Consider the following 17665-nt stretch of genomic DNA (forward strand, 5'->3'; position numbering starts at 1 on the left):
AACGAATTTTTGTTCGTATAAATTGTGTCACGTTATATAATATAATAATATTAATAATAATTACAAAATGTGAAAACTATTATATTAATGATCATTGATCTATAATATGATATATCTCAGTACCAGTCTGTAATCCAAATGACCACGTTACACGATTTAAAATAAAAATACATACTTTAAACCACGTTCATTCGAGTGATCATTGATCAATAATGATATCACCACATAAAACTATAAAAGATAATAATAATATGTGATATGCTCATATCATAGCCGGACGAAGGATAGATTGTCTCAATCATAGATAACATACATTTTACTGATTTTAATTTATAGTATCTACCTCAAATTTCTGTAATTTAAAAAGTATTATACTAATATAATATTGTAAAAATACAACAAGATTGGAATACTGTTGGCGAATAATTTAATTTGCGTGCAGCTTACAAAATATAACCATAACTCTGAGCCCCATTAAGATCATTGACAATTATTATGAGCAAGTTCAGAGTAACGTCGGATTTTGTAGTCAACGCGTTGTGCGCAGTGACTATTGGTGCGGGCGTTGTCGAATATTCTTCTAATATAATTTTAAATGATTTATATGTCAAATATTTTAAAGAAGCAAACAAGTATGTTAATAAAAAATATAGTTATATTCATTTTTTTATTTAACAATTTTTAGTGTCGTATCACCTATTAAATGAAACGGGCTTAAAAAAAATTGTTCAATTGTCACATTTTGTTTTAGTCTTGAGTTGAAAATCAAATCCAAAACAAGTACCATGTAAATATGTAATAGTGGTGGGCATTTCTAGATTTCAACAATCCTAATTATTCAGTTTAGTCAATTAGGAATTCACAAATTATTCAACTTAATTTTACTGGCCATTGACTATATTACCCATTGTTATATTCTTATTAATTTAATTCTACATCATATTTTTTAATTATATGTATATTATATTCCCAAAACATTTTAACTACCAGTGTTTTGCATTTAGCAATAAAAACAATTACTTAATTATTTAAATGGTTTTATTAAAATTGATTAGCACATCTTTTATTTCTAAAAAATAATACAAATACGAGCGATAGCGTACTGTGAGCACGGTTTTACTTAAGCATATACAGCATGGACAACAATGGTGGTGCCAGGGATGGACAAGGTAGGGCCATGGCCCTATTTGAAAATGCCTGACCTTTATTATTGGCCTATCCTTAGACATTATAATATACTCATTTTTAATTTTTTGTGGCCCTACCTTATAACTGTTGGCCTCCCATTGGCCCGATTGATTTACAAATATTTGGCCACCACTAATATGTAACCATTGGTCCACATCTTAAATACAAAAAAAAATGTTAAGACTATTAACAACCTTAACACAATTATTTTTCATTTTCATTGATATTTAAATGAATTGTTAGATTATTATTATTATTATTTTTTTTTTCAGAAATAATAAACCAGTTGTATTAAGTGAATCTCTTCGAAAACAATATGATAATGTGATTCATGATTTAAAGTTGACAGATTTTAAAAAAGCTTTTATAATACCATTTACAGCTAAAGGCATTAATTCAATAAATGTTGGTTGTTTGAATACCCGCATGGGTAGTTATATAGGAATTCCAAGTATTTATGATCTTAATTCGGCAGATGATGTTTCAATTCTAAATGCTGCAGATTTAAATTTACAAGTATTATCGATTGCTTAATTGCTTTAATATACACTTTGAGAATTTGTGTGTTACAATTTTTTTTTTTCTTTGTAGGAACAATATACAAAACTTATTAATGACAAGTCTGAGTTTGGTCAACAATTTGTGAAGTCGTTAGTCCTCAGTGAACCTGCTAAAAAATATAGTATTGCTCGAGAATTGATGCTTACAGACAATCACCGAATACTTATTAAATCTATTTTACCTTCTGTAGTATTAATGCCGATGTATGCTTTAGGACATTTCATGTATTACAGATTACCTCCAAACCCAGCCAGAGTTAGATCATTAGCACTTATCTTAGTAAGTAATATAGGAGTATTATTATGGTTTTTAATAAGATCTGCTACTGAAAATTTTTATCAAAAAAAAGCTGATGAAAAATTATGTAATTTTGGTGAAGAATACATTAAGGGCGGAATAGAGTATTATGAAATATTAATTCAAAGAAACCTAGCTTTAAGAAACATTTTACCTAATGGTGAAAACATGTATTCAAAAGAAGGAAATCAAATTGATTTTATTTCAGAATTATCTGAATTACCTTTAACATACAGAAAAAGGTATCTTGAAAATAGATTAAAAAATTATATAAATGAAAATAAAGAAATATTAACATAATTTGATTAAATATTTCAATACTTTTTTTTATTATTTTATTAGTTAAAATTAATTAATACTTATGTAGAATATTATAGTTTGTAGCCATTTTATTATGTTCTTTGTTTTCAAACTAAATTAACATTTTTACCTAGAAATTATTAAATTTTAAACTGTAAAAAGAAAGACTTATTTTTATTAATTTCTATTTTCTACTATTCTCTACACAGTTCAATGTGTGATTAACTGATGTATCAATTTATCAAATCAAGGTAATGATTTCCATGGCAAAAATGGACAAAGTAAAATAAGCAACAGAAAAAGAAATTTTTAAATAGTAATAAAATAACAATTAAATACATTATATTGCATAAATCATAACCATAATACATCATTATAATAAAAATCAATATAAATACATAAAAATTATATTAAAAAAGTTATTACATATTTTTAATATTTTAAAGTTTTAAAAAGTTTTTTACATTTAGTTATCTTAAGCCATAAAAATATTATACTAAATAAATTATAAATGACTAAAAAAATCAGCTTTGATGATAGACAACTTTTACCTTATTTTTTATCGTGTATACTGTAGATAATTTAGAACTAGCCATAAGTTAATTATATCAAACACACAATATTAAATTGACTATTGAGCTCATTCAGAATTATTTTATTACCATGTAATACATTTATGTTAGTTATATGAGTAACAAATTTGTATGTAGCAGACAACTTAATTGAGAAAAGGAAAAAATAGAAATTAGGATAGAGATAACAAACATGTGTCAAAAAATATTGCTAACATTTTATTTAATTTTGTGCAACAATTCAATTTTTTATATTCACTGATATAAATGGTAAATGCTAAAGTAATCTATCACTTTGTGAAATTGTGGAGCTTGTGTGGATTTGATATTATAGCATATCAATAACTTTATGGACAAACAGAACACAAAACACTTAGTTGATCAACATAATTTTTGTTATGACATTACAGACTACAGCTGTATATAATCTGTAAATTGCACATTAAACTAGCATCCAAGTACTTATCACAAAACCAATTTATAATACCCAAAAATATCATTCATACAAAATGTGTAATTTGTGGATGCCAAAATAATTTATTTAAGACAAGTTGTCAATATCTACATAATTTAAAAAATAGTAATGTTCTAAATTAAGCTAAATGTTTAATTAACAAAAACAAACTAGATATTCCGACATTTAAAATGTTTTAAGTTTACTTAGGATGACAAACACTTGTTTTAAAATATTAAATTATAATATATAGAATAAACAAAGATAATTAACACTAAATTCTAATATAGCATTTCAGTAGGTAATTTTTAAACATTGTTGGCAATTGCCTATGATACTTTTATACATATAAAGATTAATTCTGGAATTATTTTGCTTATTTTACTATACAGGATGATTCTTTTATCATTACTCATTATTTGTTTTTGAAAACATTTTTTTACATAGTTTCAAGTTGTTAAAAAAACAACGTTTTTATTAAAAAATTATATTTTTAAATATTTTTTCAGCAGTATATGAAATTAAAACTATTTTGTCATTCAAAAAGGTAAAATACTTGAAAAAATATAATTTTTTAATAAAAACATAGTTTTTTTAACAAATTGAAACTATGTAAAAAAATGTTTTCAAAAACAAATAATGAGTAATGATAAAAGAATCATCCTGTATAGTAAAATAAGCAAAATAATTCCAGAATTAATCTTATGCAATGTGGATTACAAATAAATAGGTACCTACTCAACATTTTATCCTTGTCCATAAATTCTAAAAATAATTTTTAAAAATCAAAACAAAAGTAGAGTAGGTACTCCAAAACTTAAATTTGAAATCATATTTAAATACAAACAGGTATATATGTATAAAAACAATAACTTATTACAGTAATAATTTTTCTTTTAAAATTAAATATATTTATTAACATATAAGCAGAGCACGGATTTTTATGTACCTACTAAAAAGTATCAAAATATGCCATTTAATAATATGCAGTCAAAATTGTGAAAATATGCAAAAAATAAATTATGGTTTAAAGTGCACTATTTGCAAATTTCACTACTTACAATAATTAATAAGGTACTTATATAGTTAATGAATAAATTAATATATTTTTTTTAATAGTATTTATTATTAAAATAAATAACCATACACATTTCCAGTTTTTCTCTAGTGAAGTTGTGATATTTATCTGTTGACTGTTTATATATTTTTAAAGACTAAAAACGATCGTTTTGTACCTATTGTAGAATGTAGGGTCTTGTTGTCTTGATAAATGTAATTTATATATATAATTAATCTAATTTACGTTCCGCAAATAGAATTGAAAAATATTTATAGGGTAATAATGAGTGATAAAATATAGGTAGGTATACCTACTATGTACCGCGGACACATAATATAGGTATATAGATTATATGACATAAAAATTTAAGTGGGTACTTATACAAAAAACTCATAAATAAACATTTTATGGCTAACCAGTAACCACATAAAAGATAATATTTTAGATTCTAAGCAAATAGTACCTAATGAATGTATTAGTTTTATAATTTGTTTTTCTAATGTACCTATACTCTGTTCACTGAGAGAATACTGAATAGTACTGCGCAGTGGACGTATACTCGTCGTTTTTCCTCACTAAAACACGAAATGGCTAAGCCCACTTACTTACCAACAATTGCCCTTAAATGAAGACAAATAATTTCCGTCAGTCCTATGCACGGAAATATGGAATTGTATAACTCTCTCAATGAAGAGTGAACAGACATAACAGAGACACTGAGTATATAGGTACCTTACCTACATGAAAAGTAGGTACCTAGTTTAAGTAAGGCTTCAATTTTCAACTTCGAATAAAGTTTTCGTTAGAAAATTTAATCTGTTTTATACCTTTAACCAATCAAAATAAAAAATTAAGATTGTCAGTAAAAAAAAACAAAAAATTTTTAATTCAAAAATAAATATTAAAAAATACCAACCTAAATTGTTCCGTGATATTGCTATACTAGTAGTCGGGGAACACGAAAAATGAGCGCTGATCGAAATGCGCCTGGCGCCTGCAAGCGGTAAATTTTCCATAATAGTTGTCAAAATCATTAAATAAATAGGCCGTGGTTAATTGGATTCAATGGTTAATTCATTAATTGGTTAGCTACTGAGAACCAATTGTTACTATGGTGAGTATGAACAACAGACCATTGGGGGCCAGCGCTCATTTTTAATGTCCCCGACTATAGTAGATACTAAAATAGTAAATATAGGTACTTAAAATTTCTATATTTTTATATGATCATTTCCCACTCATGGTATAATTTTCTGAATATTTTGACTTGTTTTTGAGCTATTTATAATGTTTATTGTATAGTCGACTCTCGATAATTCAAATAAAAACAATTCATTTATAAATTAATTAATTAAGTACACTCACCACCACTGACGTAACTAGGGGTAGGCTTAGCCCTCTCTGACTACGATTTAGTCCCACGAAAACATCCTTTATTAATTTTAAATAACACACGTAAAATTACTTTTTGTCAATTGGAAAAAAAGAAATGAATATAGTCAAAACATGATTAAGGTCAAGAGGTCAACTATGATACAAGACAATTTTTTTAATTTATCAACCGTTATTCATATTGAGAGAGACCATAGACATATTACTAGTAATATGTTTATGGCTGTACGACTCGTATCTATCTTTTTAATTATGAACAGAACACATATTAATTTTTGCTATTTTTCATGTTTTTAGGGCATATTATAGCATATATTTCATTTATTTTTAGTACTATAAATTCCGAGCCCTGCTTATAATCTATAATAAGGACATGACTAAATAAGTAAAACAATTAGGTACTAAACTCATTAATGTTATGTTCATTAAACATAACCCCTTTTAAATAACCCTTTTTGTTGTTTTTTTAAATTTTTATATCTAGTTTATACTATAATTGTTATGTATTATTTACTAATTACTACTTATTGTATCAATATTCGGTATTTTAAATTTTAAAATATCACCAACTTTGTATTTATTATCACTACATACTATATCTATACTATATACTATTTAATCTATTAAAACCAAAATTAATCGTAAAAAACCTTTACAAAAAAGTAACGGTACCTACCGGTAAGGTTTCGGTTTTTAAATTGATTTAAATTAGGGTTTCGGTGAGGTTCTGATTCCCAATATTCAAAGGGTTTCGGTTCCAAAACCGTTTCTTTTCGGTACGGTTCCCGGGTTCCAGTCCCTGATTGAGAGTGGAGCGGATAAAGGTGTTATCATGAGGCGTATGTTCTATTTTTAATAAATACACAATAAAAGATAGGAAACCATTATGAACTCGTTCAAAGCGCAATTGGTCACATGTAAGGATGGATACCAAAGAACTGATCCATACTTAGGATAGAACGTACAAGTATAGGGTACGGAGATAGGTGGCGGATGTAAAGAGGGTTGTATTGCGTTTGATAAATCCGAGGATCTTGAGGCGCCTCCCAACAGTAAGATTCAAGTGGTGTTTGAAAGAGAGGGTGGATGATAGATAAAATCCTAGGTCTTTGATAATATCAATACGTAGGAGGAGGGATTTACCAAGGTGATATGAGTGTAGTATGGGACTACATTTCCTAGAGAAAGTCATAAAGTGATATTTGTCCATGTTGGGGGGTAAATTAAGGTGACGAGTCCATTCCAAGAACTGGGTTTTAGAAGGTGTAGGAAGAAGAGGCTTGAAAACGGATAAGAAATATTTGGAGAATAGATTGACTGAATTCACAAAGAAACAGGTTGATTTATCATAGAGATGAACCAATGAGGGGATAAGTGGGTTGGATTTTAAGTTTTTAGTAAATTTCCAGAAGTGAGAAGGAATGGGATGGCACTTTTGGTATTTTTAATGTTAAGTAAATAGTCAAGTTTGGACTGACATTTAAATTTTGATACATAAAAATCAAATTACGTGTTTGTCACTTGACACTACTAATCAATACTTTTAAGTTTAAATACAATTAAGTGAATTAACTCATTAACTACACTTCCAAAGTTCAATTTAAACATATTTAAAATTATTCTAAAAAATATTCTTTTTAAAATAAGTAATTAATAATTCAAGTAAAATAAAAAAAAATGCAACAACTTAAAAAATGATAACAATAAAACATAATAAAAATGTAGTCATTTTTTTTAAATGTGTTGCTTATGTAAAAAAAATATTTTCTGAGATAATTTTTGAAATAATGAGTATTTTTTTAAAATAGAATTATTTTATTATAGTTTTAATCATGACTAAATATTTATGTTTATTTAGTCATGGTTTTAATATAATTTTAAATTGACTAAAATGTAAATGAAAACTTTTAGATTTTGAGATAAAAAAACTATTGACATTTGGTATAGTTATAGGAAGTTCTTAACATTGATTTTTTCTTTTTTTAAAACATTAAAAGTTTCATGTTAATATGTATAGTATACTATTTAATACCAGACTTGCACTTATCTAGAATGTACACACAAAATAACAATATTTTTACTTAACCTTACCATTAACAGCCAAATTCAATGTAAATAAGTTTTTTAAATATTTACTTTAGTTTTGTCAATCATCAATATTTACTAAAATAAAATAATAATTATCATTAATTATGTAAACATTTAAAATAATAGTCAAATATTAAAAGTTTAAATATTTGTTAACAATTTTGTGTACCAAATTTAAAAATATTCAAAAGTAGCCAGAAAATACTTTTATTATTTCAGAATATTTATCAGTTATCTTATAAAAAATTATCTTTGTTTACAGAAATAAAATTCAATTATTTTAAATGTATCTATTTTTTTTTGTATTGAAAAAACAAACCAATTTTTGATTTTCACACTTAAAGCTAATAAACTAGCATTTTCAGTATTGTAAATTACATAAATTAATATATTTTAATTAAAAATACAGAATACCACTTAAAAATCAAAAATTGGTTTGTAAAGTATATAAAATAATGAAATTTAAACTATTAAAATATTTTACAAAATAAAGTATAGTGGATAAGTATGCACAATATGTCATTAAGTATTATGTATGTGACTTATATCAATTAATCTTTTGATATTTCAGATATGTCGAATTTGATTATACTACAATATTACAAGACAAGTATAAGTATTTTTTTAAGCTTATATACCATAAATCAGCAAATTTAATATTCTTTTTTATAAATATTTATAAGATAATAGATAATACATATAAACTAATACATTGTTTAAAAATTAATATCCAAAACTATAAATAATATTGAATATTTTTAATTACTTATTCATACAATAATTGATTGATATTGTTTGTTGATTAAAAATAAATAACAAAATTAATAATACAATCATAGGCAAAACTGGTCGTTCTCTTAAAATTAGGCTAAAATATATGAAAATAATGTCCTATACCAAAAAATTTTTTTTTTATTTATTCATTTTACGACAATTAAATTTCAAGAATAATACCACGCCTGTATACACATTACTTAGTAGGTATTACATAATAATATAGATAGAGAACTGTGTAGACATCATTTTTTTTTTTTTAATAAAAATGTTATTATATTTTTTTAGAGTTTAAATAATTAAATAAATTAAAGCATGTAAACTTAACTTTGCCACAAGAACTTTTTTTATTGTAAAATTTGACAGGTAATAAACCAGGTAAAATTGGGTTCATGTAAACTCTGCCAATTAAATCAGGTAAAGGTATAAAATCATTACATTATGTTATTAATAAAAAAAAAAAATCATAATTTTTGTAATAAAATTGGTCAATATTAAATAATAGTAACGTGAAATAAGCATAAAAAATATGTAAGACTTGAAACTAAAAAGTTAGTTAAAAATGTAAAATTACTTTGTACATGATATTATTAAAAAATTTTTAAATAATAATGGTCCAAACACATTAAATATGTACTTTGTAGTATTATTATAATGTGTATTATATTAAATAAATAATAATCGTAATTATTATAAAATATGTAGGAATATTATGTTATAATATTTTAAACTGTAAACTAAAATAATGTGATGACAATTTTTCACTAAATTATTTTTTAATATTAATAAATAAATGTATTCGACACATTAAACTAATATAAATGTTAACAATTTCAAGGTACGTTATCGCAACAAATATCAACATATTTAATGCAGGAAAACCTGAACACTGGAAGAGTTTCCATTCGTTACAGGTAAGAAAATAAATCAAAGTTTACAATCACCCAAATAAATACTAAATTTAAGATCAACGTCCTAACAGGGTATTAGGTCAAGCCTAACCTTATCTTACTTAGCTGACCTTTAGTTTTACCTATGAGTATAATATTAATGTGATCTAACATATAATAAATACTATGTTAATAATAACATATAATTACCTATTTTGGTAACAATACAAGGTATATAATACAAATTAAAAATTTAAATTGCTATAAAATAATCGCACCATAATAAAAATTGCAAATGAAAACTATGTACGGAATGATGCTAGTATAGTGAAGTAAGAACAGCTGAGATGACAATAGGTATAATAATTATTCTTTGCTTCTGGACAGTTAATATCACAGTCCTAAGGTTTTTAACTTAAAAAAAAATATTTATTCATTTTTTTTTTATATATAAAATATTAAGACTATTAAAAATATATATTTACCAAAGAAACTTTTTGTTCTTCTTTTTGTAGTATTGTGCTCAACTGGTTGGAGTCAAATTTCACTATAGCAGCTAATACTTTGGCTAATACCTGTACAATTTTATGAAAAAAAAATTGAGACATGTTTAGAAATGATATGTTTATATGTTTATAAAATATTCATAATATTATATATTAATAAAAATGGGCTTTACTATTTTATACACTATTGACATATACACATTAGGGTTTAAGTTACAGTAATAAAATAATTTATTACATATAAAAATGTATATTTTTAAAACAACTAAACATAAAAATTCTAAATTCAAACCATACACATAATTTGTAAAATAAATAAGATATTCAGCAAAAATGAGTGTTCTAATGGCCTAGAAGATATTCTCTTATGTGTGTCAATGATAACAGGGCTTTACAATATTTTATATAATTATATAAATAACAAATTTAGGATTTGAACATGATGGCTACTTGAGTTCTTAGAGACAAAGCCAAGTCCAACATATGGAACCACATTATCCAAAAACGGCAAAAATCTACTGTACTATAAACATTGGCACAAACAAATGAGTATACTCAAAAATAAAGACATTTTTCTATTACAATTTGAAATTTTGGAAGTAAATATTATCATTGATTAAAATATTTTTTACTATACTGTAGAGGAGAAAATCAAGTTCCTATACTCTCATCTATTTGGGAGCTCTTCACTTTTTATGCAACTCCAAAAATATTGGTCTAGTTGTGTCTATGACCATAATCATACATAAAATGTTATACCAACATAAAAAATCCACAGCTAATGGCCTAAGTTGTCAAAGCTTAATAAAAAATATTTTATTCAAAATAGAATTTTAAATAATGGTTAATTATAGATTGGACAATAACAACGATAATAATATTGTCGTCGCTGAGCTCACATAATACAATGATATAAAATGTCCAAATAACTAATTTTTAACAATATAATTAGGTTAAGTTACAATTATTTAGTTACTAAGTTATTTTTTAACTAGTTACTGCTCAGATTTGGTTATGACTTTAATAACAGAAAATATGGAAACATGCTGAAACTCGAGTATTTTAATAAAAGTATACTACTAATCTAACTATTAAGAGGATGTTTTAATGATCAACAATGGTATGATTAACACAATTTTATAGATTTAATATAATTTTTTTGGAAGATCTTTTTATGAAATTAGTTACTCTACTAAATAAAAATATTCTAAAAAATTAGTAGTAAAAAATTGTTAGATACAACAAATTTAAAAATTTAATTTTAAATAAATGTATTTAAAATTATAATGTTATCTCTTACCATAGGTTGCTTCCCCATCATATACTCATATAAAATATTTCTTAAATATTCCATTTCACATCCATCTTTGTTATTAACGTCATTTTCATCATCGTCTCCTTCATTATTTCTATGTTTATTATGAACTTCATTTCTTTAAAATAAAATAATATTATACTATTGAGATATACTACATGAAAAAAAATATGATATTTATTAAATTACCTATACATTTTTTTTAATTCAGAGAGTTCTTTATTAAGTTTAGTTATTTGACGTTGAAGTGCTTCTTCTCGTTGTGAAGTGGTCTCAACATCTTGAATTATTTTTTCAAGAGTCTAACAACATAAAAACATGTTTTAAACACTAAATAAATTTAACACACTTTTAGATACTAGTAATTCTAACCAAAAATAGAAAAAAAATAGAAAATAAGGAAAAAAAGCACCTCTTCATTTTTACTATCAGCAGTCATTAATGTAAGTGCATTATGCTGTAAATAAATAAAACGAAACAAAAATCAAAATAAATATAAAATTAAAAAAAAAAATATATTTATTTAATATTTTAATAACTTTTTGTTCATTAGTCCATTCATTAGTTAAAGCTTCTAATTCTTCTCTGTGCTCTGTATCCATCATTTTTTTGTAGTTGTCCATTTTTTCTAACCACTTATTTTCAGTTTCTATTAGCTTATCTGTCCATTTTTTCTTTTCATTCTAAGAAAATATATGTTATTCAAAAATACTAAATAAGTAGTTAATAATAAATAACAATTAACTATAAACACTTACCACTTGGTAATTAGAATACTCATCTTGTAGATTTGTATATGTTTTTTTTTGTAATTCTATGCATTCTTGTAACTCTTGTATAGTTTCTTTCACTTCTGCTTTTACGGAGCGATGTTCACTTTTTCTATAGCCTAAATAATTAAACATAATATTACTTAATAGGTATTACCTATATTCATATTATGAAAAAGTATACTAATTACTATACTATAATATAATAATAATAATTAATAAATATATATGTATAATGATAGTGGCTTTTTAATACTGTTATATATTTTGAAAAAATAAATAAGAAAAATGTTTTTCACATAAGACAAATATGAGACATCTGTATTTCTTTTTTTTTCAAAAGAAAATTTGTTATGTAATATCTAAAATATTTAAGGTTATTAAAATGTTCTATAAGTTAAGTTAATACTTACTATCAATTTCTTCTTGAAGTCTAAGTAAATCTATTTTTCTTTTTTCTAGTTCTTTATTATTTTGAGATAATAAAAACAGTACATCTTCATTATATTTTTCAATTATTTCAATTTTAAAATAATCTAGATTCTGAACACAGTCAGATTTTAATATTAAATATGCTTTTTGAATTATTTCTAACTTTTGTTTAGTTTCAGTCAAATTATTATGGTACAATTTAATTTTAGATGAGAACTCAGCCTTCAAGTGATTTATATGTTTAACAAGTATAAATGAACACTCAGTCAATTGCTCTTCTGCAAATGACTTAAGATTTCCAAAATCAACTTTAATTTTTTTTAACATATCTTGGAATGTTTGGAGCATTTTTTGTCGTTCTTTTTTTAAATACGCATTTTCTTCTGTGAGGAGATTATAATCTTTAATTACCGACTCAATACTGCGTTCTTCAGAAATTTGAATTAATTTATCCTGATTTAATTGACATAACATTTCTTTATTTAAATTATTTAATTTTTCAATTTCTAGTTGATTCTCATCCATTTTTGATTTCATTGTATCAATAATTTTTTGTTTTTCCTTTTGTAACAATTTTATAGTATCTTGTAACTCATCATTGGATTTTTTGTAATTAAAAATTGTCACCTTTAATTCTTCTTCAGATTCTATAAGGCTTTTATTTTTAAAACTAATTTCATCAATATGATTTTGAAGATCTAAGTTTTTTTTTTCGTTTTCTTTAAATGTATTTTGTAATAATTTCAATTTATCTTTTAAATTAGAAATTTCTTCTGATTTCAGTTTCAATTCTTCAATACATCTATTCTGTTCATCTACACGAATTAATTCATTTTCTTTGACAAGTTTTTTAGTTTGAACAATTTGACTTTTTAAATCTTGGATTTCATTTTTATTTTTTTCATAATCTTGTTTCAGTTTCTCCATTTCCTTTAATTTAACTGTTAAATTTTTAATTACTTGTGATTTTTCACCAATTTCTTTTAAAAATGTATCAATTTTCTTTGAAGATGAAATCTTGTTGTCATTTAAGCTCTGTTCTAAATTAGAGATAACTAATTTATAATTATTTTCATTATTCTTTAAAACTTCCTCATTTGAAATATTTTTTTGCTCTTGTGCTTCAAAACGTTGTTCAAAAGTTTTTAATTTATTCCTCAGTTCTTTTACTTCATTTTCTTTAAACTCAAATGCTGAAGACATATCACTTTCTAGCTCATTAAGTTGCTTAGTTATTTCTTCTTGAATATTTTGATTTATATTTATCTAACCATGAAATAATTCAAAATAATAAATTAGAAATATATAAAAATCATCTGATAAAATAAGAAATATATATTTAATGAAAAAAAGAACAAATTCACTATACCTGATATGAATTTGTAGACAAATGACTAGCTTTTTCTGAAAATTACAATTAATTAGATTTAATCAATGTTGAAAGAATAATTAAATATAATTAACAATTTAATTTTTAAACAAAGGTATTTAACCTTTTAATAATATCTGATTTTCCATTTGAAGCCCATTTATGGTTTTCTCCAATTTTTTGATTTGGTCTTCTTTGGTTTCAAGTTCTTTATGAATAGCCATTTTATTTTCTGCTAAACTTAACAAAGTGATTTCTTCGCTTTTTTTTAACAACTCAATTTGATTTTCTAACGATGCACATTCTGATTTTGTTGAAGATAGTTCTTCATTTAATCGTTCACATTTATCCTAAATGTATACCATAATCACTTGTTTAATCATTATATATAATTAAAAAAAAAAAAAAAGTATACCAATAAATCAGCAGAGCCAATAGAATTTGATTCACACTCATCAGAACTATTTTTCTTTAACAAATCAATCTAGAATTATAAATTTAAAAAAGTATAGTTAATATCAAACATTAAATTATTTACACTAAAGTTGAGAACTACTATTTTTTTCATTTTTTAACATGACGTCTAAGTTTTACCCTAACAAGCTTTAAAATTAAATTTATTATTAAATATATACTAATTTACTCTACATTGAAAACATTTTTTTTAGTTTTAAATATTATATACTTTAATTTGTACAAAATCAATTAAAAATAAAGTATAACTTAAATTTATAAGGAAGTAATTGGGATATTTTTTGAATAAATATTAGGACTTCTCAAGAAAGTATTTTATTTTCATAATTCACTTATTTCAAACATCAATATTATTTTTAATTATCTTGGCAATTTTACTATTTTTAAAGCCATTTTAGTATTTTACTAATTTAGAATTTTAAGTCCTAATTTCAACAATATAATTTTAAATGGTTAATAAAAAAAATATTTATAGAATTGTTTTCCAACACATATCACTGAATTTAGAATTTTTATTATTGAAAATATATAGAAAAAGAATAGATCTATTTTTCTCATGCAGTTTCCTACTATAAATTTATATCAATAAACATAACAAATTAACTAAATAATGAAATAATAGTTTAAAATAAAATGTAAAAACCAATTAAGTGTTGTTTTGGTTTAGGAAATTTAATATTGCATATTTTGGTATGCATATTATCCTAGAACTTTGAAGTCTTATTTATAAAAGATACAATTTTTCATATAAAATATATACAGAATGTAACAGGAATATCTTGAAAATTTTACATTAAAATTAAATTTGAATAGGTCATTATAAAATATACTATACCTAGATTAGGTCAACCATATGTTAGAATTAATGAAACTTTCTAAATTTGTATTAATTATTATATTTGTTGATATTTTTAACAAAATATTATATAATTTTTTTACTTTGGTATTAAGAGTAGATATTATATGATCTCTTTCTTCTATATCATTTCTTAATGCATCTTCCATGTGGGCTTTAGCAGCTTGTTCCAAAGTACACTGTTCTTTAAGTTCTGCAATTCTTTGAAGTAGTTTATCTTGAGCCTTTGTCATAGTAATCTTAAAATACAATAAAAGATATAAGTAATAAACAAAAATTACATTTTCATATCTTAATTTGCATTACTTTATCTTTATCATGTATGGTCATTGTTTGTTTGAATTTATCAGCTAATTCAGTATATTTAAATTTATGTTTATGGTAGCGACCATGAAGTTTTTTATAAGCAGCATATAAATTTTCTTTAGTGATTTCATTTGCATACTCAGATACAACACTCGCACTATCATCTATTTCACTTGCTGATTCAATATCAGTCTAAAATAAAACTTTATTAATTTTATATAACTATTAAAAACTATTAAAATAAGTTGTTTCATAGACCAACTTACATGAAATGAAAGATGATCATTCACTAATGATGAAGAAGATTGGCTAAATTTACCAAGATCAACAGTAGTACTTTCACTGACGGCAACACGAGCTGGTGAATTCTTAGGTGTTTCTATAAATTAATACCAAAGAAAAATTATTCTAAAATGTTTATTTCAATTTTTTAGAAATTACCTTCAATATCATCATTGATACAAAATTGAGAATCTTCCATTTCTGGATTCAGTGGAGATATTGTAGAAAAGCTACTCCAAGTTGGGCGATTCTAAATTATATTTAAAAACACCAAAATTAAAACAGATTTTTAATTAAAACTATGATCTTACTTGTGGTAAAGAATTTGGTGTTTTCGGTTCATCGTTTTTTCCAATGGATCCTTTTAGCCTTTTAAACATTCTTAATAAAATATTTAACTATTTTAAAAGAATTTCACAATCTCACTTTATGCTTAATTTATTATGATGATTGTTCTTGATAGCAGTAATGAATTGTAGTAGCAAATATGCCTTATCAGTTATTGTTATCTGGTCCCTGTTCATGTTATCATATATTATTATTTTGACATGTCACCACAAAATATCCCCACCACTGCATACAAATTATAGATCCATTTAGATTTTATAATATAGGTACTGAATATAGATATTAGATAGGTACCTCTAATAGAGTAATAGCAAGCTATTATTATTTTTGATTTTAGAACTTGAAGTCTTGAAATAAATTTACTTGAATATTAAAAATTTTAAATCCATACCTTAACGTAGACTAAACATATACATATATTATAATTTATAAGTAATATAAGTACAATATAATTACAATTTTTAAGAATAAGTCTGAATAAAGTTTATGGTTTATTGGTTTTCTGCTTCGCACATCTAGTAGGCGTTTTCATTGGTATTGGTTTTCTATATTTGGGAGTAAAGCTGTCAACCGCTCTTTACATTTTAACTTTTTAAAACTTTTCTTCGATGTTTATCGTTAATTTTTCTGGAACTGAATTGTTTCTGATTACCTCCTACGTTCTTAATATTGCTAAAATTATAAACGATTAAATGAATGAATGATTATTTCCATAGACCTATAAACTTAGTTTATAGGTCTATGATTATTTCATATTATATCATTTATATTACATATTTAGGGCGTAGATAGTAGATACTGCTGTTCATAAGCGGCAATGGTAGAAACTCATGTGGGTGCAAACGTTCATGGTGATTCACAAACCTGACGGAGGTGTTTCGCCACACTTCCTAATATTTAACTGCTGCTATTACAAAAGTACCTAATAAAAAAAATCTTAATGTAAATCTGTATTCTATACTTAAATTTGTATTATAATTTTTATTTTAAACTGTTGTCTGTAGGTGCAAAATGATACTTTACCCCCCCCCCCCCTAGAAAAATTGTCGTGGGTGCAACTGCGCCATCATGCCCCCCCACAGATGCCTTCACTGCTGCTGCTGAAAAGTTCCCTCCCTTAAGTTATTCAAGCCAACTTCATATTATACTTTCTTACCATTTATTTATTACCTATGCCATATTTTAATAGAATTTAAATTTAGCTTTTTAATTAAAAAAAGTAATACTGCATACACTTTTTAAAGAAAAGTTACCTAAATGGTTAATGATTAAAATAGTCCATAGAAATATACCTAGTATAATATAGAGACACCCCCAAGTGGCCAAAGTAAAGTTAAATGAATGACCTTACAGAATTTGTCAGTTCCTCGGAAGAACTTTCTCCTCTATGTCAAGCGTGGATTCGTGATGTCTAATTGGTGGTGGGTGGCG

The 17665-nt window shown here is 24.4% G+C and overlaps 2 protein-coding genes across 4 annotated transcripts; one reads left to right on the forward strand and one right to left on the reverse strand.

Moving 5' to 3' along the window:
- Positions 1-71: 71 nt before the first annotated feature.
- LOC132920319 (transmembrane protein 177) lies at positions 72-3110 on the forward strand. Its single transcript, XM_060982610.1, has 3 exons — positions 72-632; positions 1461-1704; positions 1780-3110. Exons 1-3 carry the CDS (start codon positions 496-498, stop codon positions 2344-2346), a joined length of 948 nt encoding a protein of 315 aa, XP_060838593.1. The 5' UTR covers positions 72-495; the 3' UTR covers positions 2347-3110.
- Positions 3111-7832: 4722 nt separating this feature from the next.
- Positions 7833-16386, reverse strand: LOC132918463 (golgin subfamily A member 4-like). Of its 3 annotated transcripts, XM_060979698.1 has the most exons (16): positions 16198-16386; positions 16046-16136; positions 15871-15983; positions 15605-15796; positions 15382-15537; positions 14384-14452; positions 14093-14318; positions 13969-14003; positions 12581-13865; positions 12156-12286; positions 11937-12080; positions 11810-11854; positions 11587-11699; positions 11383-11515; positions 10062-10151; positions 7833-9990 (listed from the first exon to the last, which is right to left on the reverse strand). In XM_060979698.1, exons 1-16 carry the CDS (start codon positions 16264-16266, stop codon positions 9970-9972), a joined length of 2913 nt encoding a protein of 970 aa, XP_060835681.1. In that variant the 5' UTR covers positions 16267-16386; the 3' UTR covers positions 7833-9969. The 3 variants fall into 3 exon arrangements, 2 of the variants coding, with proteins under 2 accessions (XP_060835681.1, XP_060835682.1); XM_060979699.1 differs by lacking the exon at positions 11810-11854 and having other exon boundaries at positions 16198-16376; XR_009660505.1 differs by lacking the exons at positions 7833-9990; positions 10062-10151 and having other exon boundaries at positions 11497-11515; positions 11770-11854; positions 16198-16380.
- Positions 16387-17665: the final 1279 nt, after the last annotated feature.

Source organism: Rhopalosiphum padi, chromosome 1, assembly GCF_020882245.1.
Source record: "Rhopalosiphum padi isolate XX-2018 chromosome 1, ASM2088224v1, whole genome shotgun sequence".
Taxonomy (NCBI): domain Eukaryota; kingdom Metazoa; phylum Arthropoda; class Insecta; order Hemiptera; family Aphididae; genus Rhopalosiphum; species Rhopalosiphum padi.

Excerpts from the sequence above, each read along its gene's own strand:
- LOC132920319 (XM_060982610.1), top strand. The coding sequence starts at position 496 with ATGAGCAAGTTCAGAGTAACGTCGGATTTTGTAGTCAACGCGTTGTGC. Across the intron at positions 633-1,460 it reads TATTTTAAAGAAGCAAACAA|AAATAATAAACCAGTTGTAT; the intron begins GTATGTTAATAA and ends TTTTTTTTTCAG. Across the intron at positions 1,705-1,779 it reads CTGCAGATTTAAATTTACAA|GAACAATATACAAAACTTAT; the intron begins GTATTATCGATT and ends TTTTCTTTGTAG.
- LOC132918463 (XM_060979698.1), bottom strand. The coding sequence starts at position 16,266 with ATGTTTAAAAGGCTAAAAGGATCCATTGGAAAAAACGATGAACCGAAA. Across the intron at positions 16,137-16,197 it reads CACCAAATTCTTTACCACAA|AATCGCCCAACTTGGAGTAG; the intron begins GTAAGATCATAG and ends AATATAATTTAG. Across the intron at positions 11,855-11,936 it reads AATGGACTAATGAACAAAAA|CATAATGCACTTACATTAAT; the intron begins GTTATTAAAATA and ends ATTTATTTACAG.